Source organism: Cryptomeria japonica, chromosome 11 (assembly GCF_030272615.1).
Source record: "Cryptomeria japonica chromosome 11, Sugi_1.0, whole genome shotgun sequence".
Lineage (NCBI taxonomy): Eukaryota > Viridiplantae > Streptophyta > Pinopsida > Cupressales > Cupressaceae > Cryptomeria > Cryptomeria japonica.
In genome coordinates this window covers 327,775,420-327,791,011 of record NC_081415.1, presented here as the reverse complement: position 1 = coordinate 327,791,011, position 15,592 = coordinate 327,775,420, and the positions used below count along the sequence as shown (strand labels likewise).

At 38.0% G+C, this 15,592-nt stretch overlaps 1 protein-coding gene across 3 annotated transcripts in view; it reads left to right on the top strand.

Annotated features, from left to right (window-relative positions):
- The first annotated feature begins 2,422 nt into the window (after window positions 1-2,422).
- The window catches only part of LOC131065060 (uncharacterized protein At2g02148), a 76,294-nt gene continuing 63,124 nt past the window's right edge, over window positions 2,423-15,592 (top strand). Inside the window, exons 1-2 of one of the 3 annotated variants that reach the window (XM_057999450.2) lie at window positions 2,423-2,659; window positions 2,746-3,059. In XM_057999450.2, the coding sequence (XP_057855433.2) occupies window positions 2,847-3,059 (213 nt within the window). In that variant the 5' untranslated portion in view covers window positions 2,423-2,659; window positions 2,746-2,846. The remainder of the gene's footprint in view (window positions 2,660-2,745; window positions 3,060-15,592) is intronic. The other 2 variants (XM_057999451.2, XM_057999452.2) reach the window with 2 other exon arrangements.

The following is a 15,592-nucleotide window of genomic DNA, read 5'->3' as shown; positions in this document are numbered from 1 at the left end:
AAAAATATACAACAATTTTTTTTTTTTTTAAACATTGTATATATATGTTCTCTATTTGGAAAAAAAAATCCGAAAAAAATAAGTCCATTTTCCTTTTTTTTGGTGGCGTCGACTAGAACCCTTGATTTTCAACATTTTTTAAAAATGAAAAATTTGTCTTTGAATTTATAAAAAAAAATATCAATTTTTTCCTAAAAAATTAAAAAAATAACATACATAAATTTCTTTAATAATTCTACATTTGATCAGTTTACATCATTTCAAAATTCAATTTAGGAAATGTCACTTTTATGCTGTCGAAGTTAAACAATTTTAGTTTTGTTGGCCGGTGCCTTTATAAAAGTGTGACATAGGTTTGTGCTTTTACCCAAATAAGATTTTTTTGTCATATTCCCACATGGGTTTGAACTCTTTAGTATAATATTCTTTTTTCAACCAATTTTTTTAGTTCACATGGCAATCCTAAATTTTCTACCACAATTTTTTTTTTCTCTTTGTTGCTATTAGGACATTCCTACATATTAATGTCCAATTTGCTCATCCGCTTCTTTTTTTGCTTCATCTAAGTCCTCTTCCTACAGTGTAACTCCTCGACAACCATTTTGGGTCAACAATGTTTATCCACGTTTTCAACTTTTTTATGTAGCTTAGAAAATATTTTATTATTGATGCTTCCATTGGAAACACTCTCACTTCAGCCAAAAGATCTCATAAGGAATCACAAATTTGACTTTAAGACTATTGGTGATTAAATATTTTTAGATTCTTTCTAGTTGTTTCCACTTGAGGTTTGAGATGCACTCCCCCAAACCTCACAACCATAGATGACAACTAACACAACCAACAAACCAAAAAGGGTTTTATTGGTTTTCCAATATGATAAATTTGCTTTCCTACACCTATTTTGAAGTAGGGAAGAAGCTCCCCATCCTCCTTAAATTCTTTTATGTTCTACATTTCTCCCAAATGAGCCTATGGTGAAAATTAGTTCCAAGGTATTCATATTCTTCCACTATCTTTAACGAGCTTCCCTCAAAGATAAAGTTAACTTGCTACTTCTCACTTTTCAAATTTAAAATCATGGCTTTGGTCTTGGAAAAAGAGTTCTAAAGCCTTCAAATGTTCTCTCAAACCATGATCAAATTTTGCAATTAGAATAAGGTCAACCACATATAAAACTAACTTCACCACAAAATCTATTAGTTGAATGTTTTCTCCCATGGTTTTTTAAGCTATTCTTCTAGTTTATCAATATATAAGCCAAACAACATGCAGGATATAGGACACCCTTATTTGACTCCAATGTTGTTGCTAAAGAATTCATACATATCGTCTTTAGTTTTGTTTTAAGCTCCAATTCACTCATAAAGTTTGTGGACTACTATTCTAAAATTGTTTGGAATCCTAAGTTCTTCCATTCTGCTCCAAATCTTGGCCACATGAACAATTTCAAAGACTTTTTTGCAATCAACAAAGCAACACAAGGATTTTCCTCCTTGGGTGTCCCAAACCTTTTCAATGAAGTGTCTAATATTGATACAATGATCAATGGTAAAGTGCCCCAAGGCCTAAAGTTAGCTTGTCCATTTGCCCTTTTTCCCTCTTTTTTTGCCCACTTGTTGATCCTACATTCTATTATGCTCCCAAATTATTTTCCGAGAAGAGGGCTGATCATAATAGTATGATAGTCGGAAGGGTTATTGACATATCCACTTTTGTAGATAGGGATAATGATAATAGTTTTCCACTCGATCAAAAAGTTGCTTTGTATGATGCTATTAAAGATTCTTAGCCCTCTTCATAGGTCGAGATCTTTTACACACCTTTAGAGCCTTATGGATTAAATGAGTCAACATATTGCTGCAAATGAAATAATTTTCTTCATTGTTTTTCCTTGCCTCCTATGTTATTTTTTGCCATCAGAAGGTGTTACTCAAATGTAGCAACAAAGAGTTCTTGGTTTTCTTGATTTGCAAGAAATTTTACCTTGTTTGTGAACCTTCATGTGCATGTGTTAATTCCACTCTTCTTGTATGTTGTTTGTGTAGATACCAAACTTTCCAAGAAGAGGCATATGATCCTATTTCAACTCAATATGACATTTCTCAATATTGAACTCCAACACCTTGAAAATAGAACTCTGAAAGCAAATTATATAGTCCACCATATTTTTCTCGTTATAGGTTTTACAAGTGAAACCAATAAATCTTGACCAAGTTCTCATGTCATTACAGATGACCAAGCCATACAAACTTCATAATCGAAACTACTTCATACCAAAATATATATACCTCATTTGTAACACATAATACAAGATAATCACATATATTATAAGTCATGTGTAAAAAAAAAGACCATCCAATATGATGACTATAAAAAGATCCATAAAAAGTCCCCTAATTAATGGAGAGCGTTCATTTTTGAAAGTTATCCGCAACCCCTAACTATGTTAGAGCTGAGTTGCAAACTTTGAGAAGCGAAGAAATGAATGAGTAAACTTACTGGCACGTAAACCGCGACAAGTTATAGTAAAGTGAGGCCGAGGCTGGAGCAAAGGCAGCTTTGGAGATCGGTAAACGCTGGCACGGTGCGAGGTTGGGATTGGGGTTGGGTTTGGCTTCCATTCCATTTCAACTCATGAGCATGAACAGAGAATAGGGTCTCTTGCTTTCCTGGTTTGCTCTTTTCTTTCTCATCTTTCTTTGTCTGCCTGTTTCCAATGGCAATGGGGTTTTTTTGGTGCAGAATCATCAGCATAAAAGCAGATCACGGTGGCTTCAAATGCGAACATACCGAATTCATTCCCATCCTTCACGTCGTTGCTGTGCCAGGCCAAAATAGAGGAGATGGGAAGCCGGCTGGGTCCGGTCCATTCTCCTCATCCTTGCCATTATAATCTCAACACTGGCGCTTTCATTCAAAATTCTTCCCTGCATGACCTCAACACCGTGACAGTGGAGGGCGGCCGGAACACTGACCTTGATTCCATCAGTGATGTCGACAGGGACGCTGTTACTGCGGATAGCTTAGACAATGACGATGACGACGACAATTCTGCTGTAATTTTATAACCCTATATATCTTTTTCCACTCTCAAATCTATTCCACTCAGTTAATTTATACCTTTACTCGCAGTTCACGTATTTAAGCTACTTTATTCTATTTCCAGTGATGGGCTTTGCCAAATGTGAATTGATAAGTTAGGATTGGCAGCCTGGATTCATTCAGTAGCGATTAATAAATATTGGCACAAACACTTGTGTTGGAACTTATATTTACATCTGCAAAATAAGTTCCCCAATTGGGATGCAGATTTTGGATAGTCTTGTTTGGTCCATCTTTCTTACAGTAGTCCGCCTTGCTGTTATCCTAAAATGTTTTATGTTTGTTGTATTTAATTGCACCTAGTTCTTGGTATTCCGATTGCAATGCTATTGCCTTTGATTGCAATTATCCAAATTGCAATAGGAAAGCATCACTTAACTCTGTCATTATTCTAAGGAATTGTTTCCTAATAAAAATTGACTCTCTTGGACCATACGAGAATAGATAATCGGTACCCATTCGAATAGTCACAGGAGTTTTGCATACATTGCTATTATTTGAATTTTTAATCATTATGCCAGCATTTCCAGACTAAGATTAAGGTCAGGAGATACTAAATCCATGGCAACCATTTCACTAAGATGCATGATCAATCTATTATAATTTAAGGAAAAGAGGCAGTCGTAAGGACCATTGGCCGCAACCTAGATGCTTGAAGAAAAAATATTGTGGATGTCATGCCCCCGTCAGATTTGGGTTAACAGCCCTTAAATGCAAATCCCAGTCTTCAAAATTTAGGCAGTAAGATTTAATAAGACAGACGACTGGCACAAATTAAAATTATTGACAAAATCCATGCAAGGAGTCGACCCAGGAATTTAGTAATTTAATCGACTAAGATTAAGATGAAGAACGCTTGAATAAGGTCAACTATTATTAAGAATAAAATAATATAATAATAGTTATTACTGAAGAGGGCCGACTCATCCCAGACAATTATAATAATCATTAACAATTTATTATGATGGGGGATCCCATACTCAGCCCTTAAACAAAGGCTATGTATATAAGCAGCGATTAAAGAGAAAGGAAAGGTAGCGTTGGGATAGTAATTAGTTTTATATAACAACTTAGTTTAATGTCTTATGAAGCCGACCCAAGAAAAGTCACCTCTCTTGATGCAGCCGACTCCACATGATTGAAAATATATGTTTGTAAAACAATGCATCTCTTAAAAGGTTCGCTTCCCTTGATAAGGTATATATACAGAGTTATTATTGAGAAGTGGAAAGGGGAAAGAAAAAAAGATAAGCATCGGACAAAAACCAAGAATCACAGTTTCAGCAGTATTGAATTAAGACAACAGTCTATATACTGATCTGAGCATTTTAGCATGAATGATAATATTTGACATTCTGATAAGGTTGAACTATTACCGTTTTCTATTGATATGAGATAGGCATATTATTTGGATAATTCATGATTACTGTTATATATACTTAAAACATATTGTTATTCTTGTTACTGTGTAATCACTGCATAATAGAATAGATACATTGATTCCTTTTAAGCTTCACCCAATGTGCTGTCTCGCTATGGAGGGGAGATGTGGGCATATAAGGAAAGCAAGTAGCCTGGTGGTCCATTCGAGTTGAGTTGGGAGGCCGAATGATGGATGTAATTTTGTGGCCCCCGGCTTGATGGATAGGCTGAAGGCGCCTTGTATGATCTCCCGTGGGCTTCATAACGTGGATTGGGGAAAGCCCCAAAGGAATCTCACCTATACTCTATGACTATTATGATGACGAATAGAATTCTATTTGTAACTTGTTGGATTATATGTTTTGATAACTAATCTGATTGCACGTTCAAAATCAAGGAACTAAGTTACATTTCCATTTTTGAGCACGATCCAAACCCTAGTTGAGAATTATTTAGAGTAAATTAAATAAAGGCCCAATAGGGGAAACTACAAATGGTATTAGAACTTTGGTCTTGCCATCTTGTAGGGTAAAGGTGAATCAATGAATCATTCTGGTCAATGAAAAGGAATCTAACAATATGTGTTTTCATGTGTATGCTCTATGTTTGCATATATCCATGTGTATGCTTCATGCTTTCATGTGTATGCTCCGTGTTTGGTTCATACCTAATGGTTTGTCTACTCCACGAGTGTCTGTGATTATTATAGACATATTCCTATCGTCTTGAGATTTATAGTTTTTGTTGATCTAGAATATGAGAATAACAAGAATAAACCAAAAGAGATATAAATTTATTTAGGAAAGAACATTGCATTTAAGATTCATAGATGTGTGTCATGGCAAGCTCTTTCTTTAATGTTAAGAAATATCTATGATATGAGGCAAACATTGGGACAACGCAATCAAAGTGATGAGAAACGATAATGAGAGAACTTGTTTTAAATTTACCAACTCTTCAAAATTCCAATTCTTCATTATGCTGATAACACAATCTGGATCAAAGGCATATATATATATATATCCAGGTTCAAAATTGCAACTTGAGAGAATATTAGAGTTGTGCAACAGAAGCTAATTGCATCACAAGGAGGATCTAAGAATTACGAAACTCCTAAGGTTGGTTTGGGATCCTCATGTTGATAAAAGATTCAGTGGAATGTACATTGTTTGAGGACAAGCAATTGGGAAGGGCGTATTGTCACGCCCCTGTTAGATTTAGGTTAATAGCCCTTAAATGTAAATCATAGTCTTGAAAATTTAGGTAGTAAGACTTAATAAGATAGACGATTGGCATAAATACAAATTATTGACAAAACTAGGAGTCAACCTTGGTATTTAGTAATTTAATCAACTGAGATTAAGATGAATAGCACTTGAATAAGGGCAACTATTATTAAGAATAAAATAATAATAACAGTGTTTGAGTAAGGTTCAAACAAGCTTTGAAGGGACTCGAAACCTTTTTTACATTAAGTTGTCAAAGAGATAAAAACAAGTAAACCGACAACAAAAGATTAGACAAAAAACTGAAACACATAACAACAAAAGACCAAAACAACCTAGTTCAAATTTTTAAGAGCCTCGGTGGCTTCAGCTTCCAATCAAGTCATATCGAGGGCGATCTTCTTCAAGTCCTGGATGTCTTGGGAGGGTTGTTTCGCAGATCTCTTCAGGTTGGATCTAGTATGCTTGCATGGGCCTTTATCCTCCTCCAGCCCCTTCACCTTATCCATACCTTCAACATCCACCACAATCCCTTTTTGCTGAGATTTTTCCAGTTTTTCTACCAAGGTTTTGAAACTATCAACATAATTCTTGACTACTCTGTGACTAAAGGTTACAAGAGATAAGATTATCATTTATGTTTTTATTCTCCAAATATTGAATTCTCCCTTCGTAATCATTTTTCAAAACTTCAACATTTTCCACGGTCTTTTGTGAAGAGTCGACAATAGATTTCCTTTCATCCTCACTCCACAACCCCTTATTGCTTCTGTCTTGTTTGTTGCTGACCAAACGGAGCTTGAGGTTGATGTCCTTAATTTCATGAAAGATCCACTTGTTCATTTTGAAGTTGTTGACCGCAGCATTACAGGCTATAGCCAACACATCAGTAGGGTTCTCCTGATCAAGATTGAGGAGGGGAGAAGTAGCGTTGAGACCCCTAGGGAAGCTGGTTCTCCCTTCCTTGTTGGTAGTAGGCACAAACTCCTTAGAAAGGCTGTGAATGGAAGGATCGGTCACAGATCTATTCTTAGAAATAAGGGTGAATTATTCCCCTTCTTGGCCACAAACTCCGGCTTAGAATCATCATCCTTTGTTTGCCAATCATCCCCTTCGGTGAAGCGATTACCAGATTCCTCTTCCTCAGAGGTTGTCTCCTCATTAGACGAGAGAGTGGAGAGTTTGGAGGGGAAAGGGAAGGATTTACAATGTTCAAAAATTAAAAGCAACAAACCCTCATGGAGCACCTGGTTTTTCTTAGGATCTTTTTTGTGATCCTTGATACTAGCATTAATAGAGGAAAGCAAATAGAATGGAACAAAGATTCACTTTATGCCTAAAATGGTTTAGTAACACAAATTGATGACCAAAACCCCTAGTGTAACGATCATCCATGGAAAAATACTGCTTGAGTACCTTAAGCACAACCTACCATAGAGACTTGATTTTGCCAATTTCATAACCACTCTTTGATGCTTTAACCAGGTTCTTCCTCTTCTTCTCCTCCTCTGGGAATTTCTTGATGGCCGCCTTTGAGAATTTCTTATCCCTAAACACCTTGGCCCCTTTAGTAGACAACCCAGTGACTTGAGCAATGAATTGCTCGTCAATGTCAAATGTTCGCCTAAAAAGAGAAATCCTCCTGGCTTTCCAATCTTTAGCAAATCTGGCTGTAATTTTTGGGTCGAAACCATGGAGCCTCTCAAGGTAAGGGGTAACACCTCCCCGCTTTAGAATTCTCCAAATTGTAGTGTTGTTTTTGAATTCCTCCCAGTTTATGGGTTCAATCCTCTTTGTTTCTCCACACATCTTCAAACGGTCACTAAAATTCACAGTCCAGGCTAGGTAAACCAGAAGTAGGGCAAACACAAGCAATGCAGCAAACACCAAGAATGCATGAGAAGGGCAGCAAAAGTGAAGTTAGGAAAATCTCCTTACCTTCACCCAACTCCACGCAATAATGGAAATTAAAATCAGGACTGACAACCACATCATTGAAGAATGGGGAATTGGACACTCAGCGCATGAGTCTAATCATATCTCATCAAGGAATTAGCATCCTCCGACACACGATCTTCAAAGTGCCAAATCACCAACCTGTTCACATGAACTCCCTCATTGGCAAAGAAATCTGCCACTCTATTGGCCTCACGAAAGGCATGAGATAGGCAAACCTTTTCAAAAGATTTTAAAATGTCTAATGATTTATTAACCCAATTTTCAATAGTCCATGAAGGTTTTTGAATGCCCTTAAGGCATTGTATAATGTTATTTGAGTTCCATTTTAACCACACCATCTTGCAATTGTAAAGTTTGGCAATGCTTAAACCATGGTAGGCAGCAACAGCTTCAGCAAGGTGGTTCGTCTGACATCCCAAGGGGAGTGCCACTGCTGCAAGGAGCCTACCATTATCAATAACAATGATAATAGTTATTACTGAAGAGGGCTGACTCATCCTAGACAACAATAATAATCATTAACAATTTATTATGATGGCCGACCCCATACTCAGGCCTAAACAAAGGCTATGTATATAAGCAGTGATTAAAGACAAAGGAAAGGCAGCAATTTTCAAATAGCAATTAAAGGTTGTAATGCCTGAAGCAGCGATTGGAATATATACAGTGATTAGCATATGGGAAGTCAGTGCTGGGAGAGTAATTAGTTTTATAAAACAACTTAGTTTACTGTCCTATGAAGCTGACCCAAGAAAAGTCACCTCTTTTGATGCAGCGGACTCCACACGATTGAATCGATATGTTTGTCCAGCGGACTACAGCACGGGAATGCTTTATTATCATTGATGTTGCTGTTTCCACATGCACAAGAAAGGAATTCTTTACGGGGATGCTTTATTATCCACAAGCCTTCATTTTGTTGTCCAGCTCATATGCATAGTCACCAAGTACACTTATGGAATCTAATCCCTTATGGTACTCGAATAATTTATAAAGATTCAATTCTATAAAGTATGCACCTTCATTTTGTTGTCCAACTCATTTGCATAGCCATCAAGTACACTTATGAAATCTATCTTCTTATGGTACTATAATAATTTACAAAGATTCAGTATGCACCTTATATCTATGTTAGTAGGCATGACTTAATTCTTATTAGTTTGATGGCGAGTCTCTGTAATGTCCCCTTCTTGGACCTAGTCAGGTACAGTAACCATTAGCCAATTCTTGGTTTCTTTTAGATTTATTGGTGGTGGTTAGGGGGCTTCAAATTTTTTGGAGAGCTTGGTATCAATTCTTTTTGGATTCTGACAACTCTGTGTTGATAAGTTGACTTTCTAATTTGTTGTGATGCTCTTTGTAGTGTTTTTGGCCTTGTGGGTTGTTCTCCACAGTTCTTGAAGGACGTGGCTATATTTAGCCAATTCTTGGTTTCTTTTAGATTAATTGGTGGTGGTTAGGGGGCTTCAAAATTTTTGGAGAGCTTGGTATCAATTCTTTTTGGATTCCGACAACTCTGTGTTGATAAGTTGACTTTCTAATTTGTTGTGATGCTCTTTGTAGTGTTTTTGGCCTTGTGGGTTGTTCTCCACAGTTCTTGAAGGACGTGGCTATATTTAGTAAGTTCTTGATTTAGCACCTGACATGATTCTTCAGCATTAGTTGCTTCTTGGCATGATCAGTTTTAGTTTTTGGTGCTTTGGTTGTGCTTTCCACAACATGGTTGGGATTATTTAAATTATTACACTAAAGTTATAAAGTTAATGTCCAAGTTACTGGGTTTTGCAGGGGGACCCCCTAGGTCTTGGAATGGTTCCCCTTGGGTCTTGGTCCTGGTCCAGTTCCCTGTGGGTTCGGACAAGGTTTTGCCCACAGCTTGTGAGTTCAGCCCTGTGAACCTGGGCAGAATTTTGGAGAATTTCAAGGAACCTAGGAGGAATTTGACGCTGAAGTCAATTTTTAAAATTTTTTGAAGTGTTTTTTTGGCCAAAAAGGTCTGACATGTTAAATTCAGTTGATGCTATGAATTGTATGACACCCCCTCAGGGCATTCATGCTTCAAGGTATGCCTCCCAAAGTCTCCAATATGCAGCAAATAGTGAGTTACAAGTATGCAATAAGTTTTTGAACACACCCAACATTGAATAGACCCCTCGAAATGCAGGAATGGACAGCTATAGACCAATAAAGGATAGGTAACACTCTTTATCAGGTAGAAAAGAAGTAAGCTCACCCAGCTAATTTCCAAATTCATCAAAAACACTCTAGAAAGCCTCAACCTGTACCAGCACCTCGAATATTAGCTCCAACTCATACCCAGACTCATTGAAGGATTGAAAGCATTCAGTTGGCTGCACTAAACAACCACCTACGGGTTGCTGAATATTTTTTTTTTTTGAAAAACTCCTTGTACAAAAGGTGGAGACTGTTGTGACCATTTCACACGTCACCCCATCACAAATGAGGACACCCTCTTTTGTTCTCAATTTTAAGTCATAGGTTAGCTTAGTGGCAGTTAGATCCCTGGGTTTGAATAAGGTTGAGTCGATTTAGTCCTCAACACCTTGGCAATGAATGATATATGATGATGATGATCATCAGAGATGGAAACAATGAATGCAAGAATGAATGTCAGTCATAGGAATTGAGATGCTAGATGCAAGACAATCAAGATGAAGGCCTAAACACCATGTAAGACTTTGTTGATGATGAAGACCCTTAGAGTTGGTGAGGTGAGTGCCACTACTCACAAAATTGCACAAATGAGGTCACTAAAAATCCCGACCTTCCTCATCTTACTGTCACTGACCCCTCAAAAGTCCAACCTACTCAGGCATTTCCTGCGACCCATCAAAAGCCCGATCAAGGTTTGGAAGTCTCTGCACTTGGTGAGATGATGATTTTTTTAAGTAGATGCTTGATGTTTGAGAGATAGTGATGATTGACATGAATGAAATCTTCTGATTTTGACGTGAAAAGCTGTAAACAAAGTGATTGAGCGAGCAAGATAGACATCTTTAATCACTGTCAGTGGACCATTAAATTCATGACCTTATTGCATGATTTCCGGTCCAGGCTCAAATCCACGACCAGTCAGTGGGGGCTTGAATCCGCGACCTTCTTGAGGAGACTGTCAGTGCCCTATGAAAAGTCCGAACTTCCAATGAGGCTCCAAAAGTATGACCATGCTGAATGAGCTTCCAGTAAGGCTTGAAAAGCTTGATCTAAGGTGAAAGATGGAACGATTTGTTGAGGTTGATCAAATGAAAGACCAAAAGATGATAATTGAAACATGAAGAAGGCAAGAGGAAGGTGAATTCAACGAGTTAAACAAGATAAACGGAGAGATCGAATGATGATCAATGAAATTTGAAGGCATTTGGAAGTCTTTGCTTCCACTTAAAGGGCCATTCTCATGACTAAGGCATTGTCAACGCCTACCTAAAAGCCCAACCATTCTAAGTGCCATTGCCTATACAAGGTCAAAAGTCTGACCATTTTTGGTGGTAGCTAGTGCCCCCCCCCCCCCCCCAAAATGCGAACTGTCAGTGAGGCCCAAGAAACCCGACCACTTCTAGTGAGCACCAAGAAACGCGAATTGTCAGTGAGGCCTCTAAAAGCCAAACTTCCTATGCATGTCCAAAAGTCCGATCACTTTTTGTGATCTCCAAAATTGAGTAAGGGGGAGATGTATTTGAGTGCTAAAGATTGAAAGAGGGGCCCACCTAAGAAGTGAACATTTTGATTCAAATTTAAATTAAATGACAAGTCGGCCACCTTATGTCTTGGAAATATCAATTGTAAAACATCAAATGAAGAAACAAGTCGGCCTAAAGATCAAAAGACATCCCCTCTCAATGCCTATAAAGATAAGGTTGATCATTTCATTTGATAAACAATCATTGCAGACAACGAATTGTCTTCTAAGAGCAACGATTCTAATTAGGCAGGGCAGAGATCTTGTTTCCATTCAGGCATAAGGCCAATTCATCATTGCAATTAAAGCGAATTGATCGCCCAAATGTCAGCGATCTCCTCCAGCAGCAAGTCTTCTTCTAATATTGGTGAATTTGTCACCCTTAGGCGATCAGTGATCTCCCATTGCTACAGCGATATATATCCATTGTTGGAGCAGAATTCACAAAATTGAAGGGCAGATTTCAATACAGGCATCATTTAGGCATTCATCAACAGTAATATCAGGTCTGAATTTGACATTTTTTTTAAAGCATTTTCATCAAGGCCAGGTCTGTTTCTGTGATATTACAGTAAAAAAATCAGGGTTTCAAAGGACTTAGAGAGATTAAATTCCTTTCAATATTTGTTTCAAAAACCCTTCATTTGAGGATTCATGTCTTGTAATTGAAATTCATTGCAATTTAATGATCATTTTGAACAAAGTCTGATTTTCTCACAGTCTAAGGTTTATACTTACGCCTAGGGTTTTAGCAATTCATCAAGATTTTAATGAGTTTCAAGTTTTTAAGGAGGAATTGCTAACCTAGGTGCATCTTTCAATATTGTAGACATTAAGGTCATATCAAAACTCTAACTTAGACAACTCTTTCAGGTAGAAGTATGGCAGCCCTGAAGGCGACTGCAGTCACAAGACAAACTCTTATCAAAGAGGATTCAAAGGGAGTGATGTTCAGTCTAAGATCACATCACTATGGAGCAATGTAGGAGATACCAACTTAAGGCAATTCAACACGAAGAAGTTCCACGGTCCCCTATACACAAGTAGACCTTCTGAATTTTCAAAGAAGATGATCGAGAGTGGCATAATACAAGCAGCAGGCTTCTCTTCGGCCATCCAATGCAATGAGTTGATAGTTGAGTGTGCTAAACACTATGATGCCGACACAAGAACGATAGTAGCACTTGATGGTAGAGTACTTGCTTACTTATTTGAGACAGCCATCGGTGAAGCCTTCCATATACAGGATCACAAAGGCATGGTCTACAAGAGCAAAGGAGCGCAAGCATTCTATGAAGATGATTCCGACAAATGCCTTGGCATAATCAACAAGTATTGGTTGTTGAAGAGTAGACCTGACATAACCAAGATACCCAACAAGCTTCATAGGATTGATTTCAAGGAAGAATTTAGTGATTTGATCACTTTGATCAATTGAGTTATGGGGATCTCTCAAGCATTTCAGTTTGAGAATTGGATGTTCTAATTAATGGAAGTAGTGTCTACCGGTAAAGAAAAGATCAATTGGGGGAGAATCATAAGTAACAATCTTGATTTACAATTGAAGAGACTTGGGCGTACAAAGACATTTTACTTGAGTTCATACCTCATATATTCACTTGCTAGAGCTCATGAATATGCGGAATTGATGTATAGAGGCCCAGTTGGAATTGGCGTTGGAGAGATGAGAGCATGTGAATCCTACACATAGCTGCATTACTCAAGCAAGACACATTTCAAGAGGGTGAACGATGCATTCACCATGCACTTGACAAGAAGTTGCAAGGTGGCATTCATCAAAGATTATCCTTGCAAGCAGAGGAGTTAGTAAAGAAGTACGGTGCTTGGTATATCCGATTCCCCAAGTTCACCTATATAAGACTTCAAGGATGCTCTTGTGCGCCCTACATGCTACCATGCTATCCTATCGACAAGATGGTATTGCTTGAGGACAATTGATCACATATGAGAAAGTGCAAAAGAATAGGCACAAGACAAAGATTGCTTTTCCCATCTCAGTTGGGCAATCATAGAAGTGTGTCCATCCTTGCAGGAAGTTGAGAAAACTTTGATCCTTACGGCAACATGAGAAGAGCCAACGAGAGAAGGCACACACACAAGCTATAATTGGAAGACTATTGGATGAATGCCCATGATGATTTAGAGATAAGGAGGAAAAAGTGTTCAAGGCTACCAATTGACATCATTAGGGTGTGTGAAATTTTCAATATTTCAGATCAGGCACAAGATAGTGGAAAACGCCTCTAGCTTGTATATGAGTGAGAGAAAGACAAGAAGGTAGAGGTCAATTGGTTTGATGTTGAGATCATTGATTTGAAAGACTTGATGAAACCCGTCCTAGCCTACACACGACGATGGGTAGACATCCAAACTCAGAAGTTGAAGAGCCAGATTGCACAACTGACATTTGATTTGATGGGAGAGTCAGACTCATCCGATGAAGAAACAGAAAGCATGAGCGTGAGTGGAAGTGCCACCGAGTGAACTCACTCCAGAGGCTTAAAGAGGAAAGAAAGTCATAAGGAATGATCATCACATAAGAGGCATAAATCAAATTTAGGTCGTCCTTCTGCTAGTACTTCTTCCATACATGAAGTAGAGATGAATTAGGCAGTTGACAAGGAGAGTCAGCCACCTGAGGGAAGCATAGATCATGGTGTAAATGAATCCATGGAGTCTACAATTCAAGATAATAGATGTGAGAAGACAAACAAAGGGAAGCAAACCCAAGTACAAGACAATTCAATACGACATGAGCAAGCTAGCAATAAAGAAGTGAAGATGTATACGTGGATATAGAGAATGAAGATGAAGAGGTAACCTCTCCACCCCGAGAAGATCAACAACTCAAGGAGGTGCAAGTTGGAGAAGAAAGATCTGCTATCCCAGCATGGCTTAAGGAGAGATTGGCAAAGGAAGTCATAGTGGTAGAAGAAGAGCCTATAGATGATTTAGACTACTTCCTAAATAAGGCTCAAGAGATAGTTGAAAAGAAGGCCACAAAGATGTCAAAGATAACAAAGGATAGTACATGATCTTGAGTGATACAAATTGCCACTCCAAGGGTAGATAAGCTTGAAGATGAGATCATAGCAGAGGACTAGGACTTGGAGATTATTGACTTAGGTCCTCCCACCACTGAGTAGGCAATGGAGGATTGAATGACATAGTAAGGATAGTTCGTGATATGTTGAAGCTCGAGGTAGAGAAGAACAAGAAACTCGAGAGAGAAGTGAGTGTGTTGAGGAACTACCTATAACAGTTCAAAGAACTGATAAGACAACATGATCCCTCAAACACACCTCCACTGCTGCTTCTTCCAGAATTAGTCAATAATTTAGAATCTATAGAACATCGAACCTTTCTCGCCCTACTATTCTATGGTGAACCTGGGCTAGAATAATCAGATGCCGTTGAGTCCCTGGCTCATTTGATGGAGAATTGGATAGACAAATCTTTCAAAAGGGCGAATGCATTCGTGAAGGAATTGGTAAGGATATTTGATAGTCTCAAGTGTTCTTGAAAGGACCCAAACCCTCATGGTAGCCTATGATGTTTTTACTTTCACCAAAGATTACACCATGCCGAGACTACAAGCAATGAAAAATTTACCTAGGCAGACTTTCGTGAATAGAGGAGTGTTGAAATATGGACAATCACATGATTCCCAACATTGGTATAACTTGCTTCAAATGAGGAAGGTCATCTTTGAAGATATCAACAGTGGTTGCACTCAAGTGGACAATGCAGTAAATGTGATACATGATAAAATCGTGGAAGTAGCTGAAATCATACTTGAGAAAGAGATGAATCAAGGAATCCATATAGATGCCAATCAACTGATTGAGAAAGTAAGTCATTCTTTGGAACAGTTGGATTGCCTTCAGAGAAGTAGCTAGAAGACATACACTCATTCATGGTACTTGCCAGAAAGACTAAAGATTTCGGGCTAGGATGGGAGAAAACCTTTTCTTTTGCCTTAGACGAGGTGAGCTTCATGGAAGGTCAGATGAAGAACGTACCTGCTACTCCAATAATCAAGATTGAATTATAGTGTCCAAATTCGTTGAATTTGCAACAAAAGAAAAGGATAAGGGGAACAAACTTCTAGAAGATAGTTTGTTATGATCCCATGTGGTGTCTTTTTCTCATTGGAGGATTT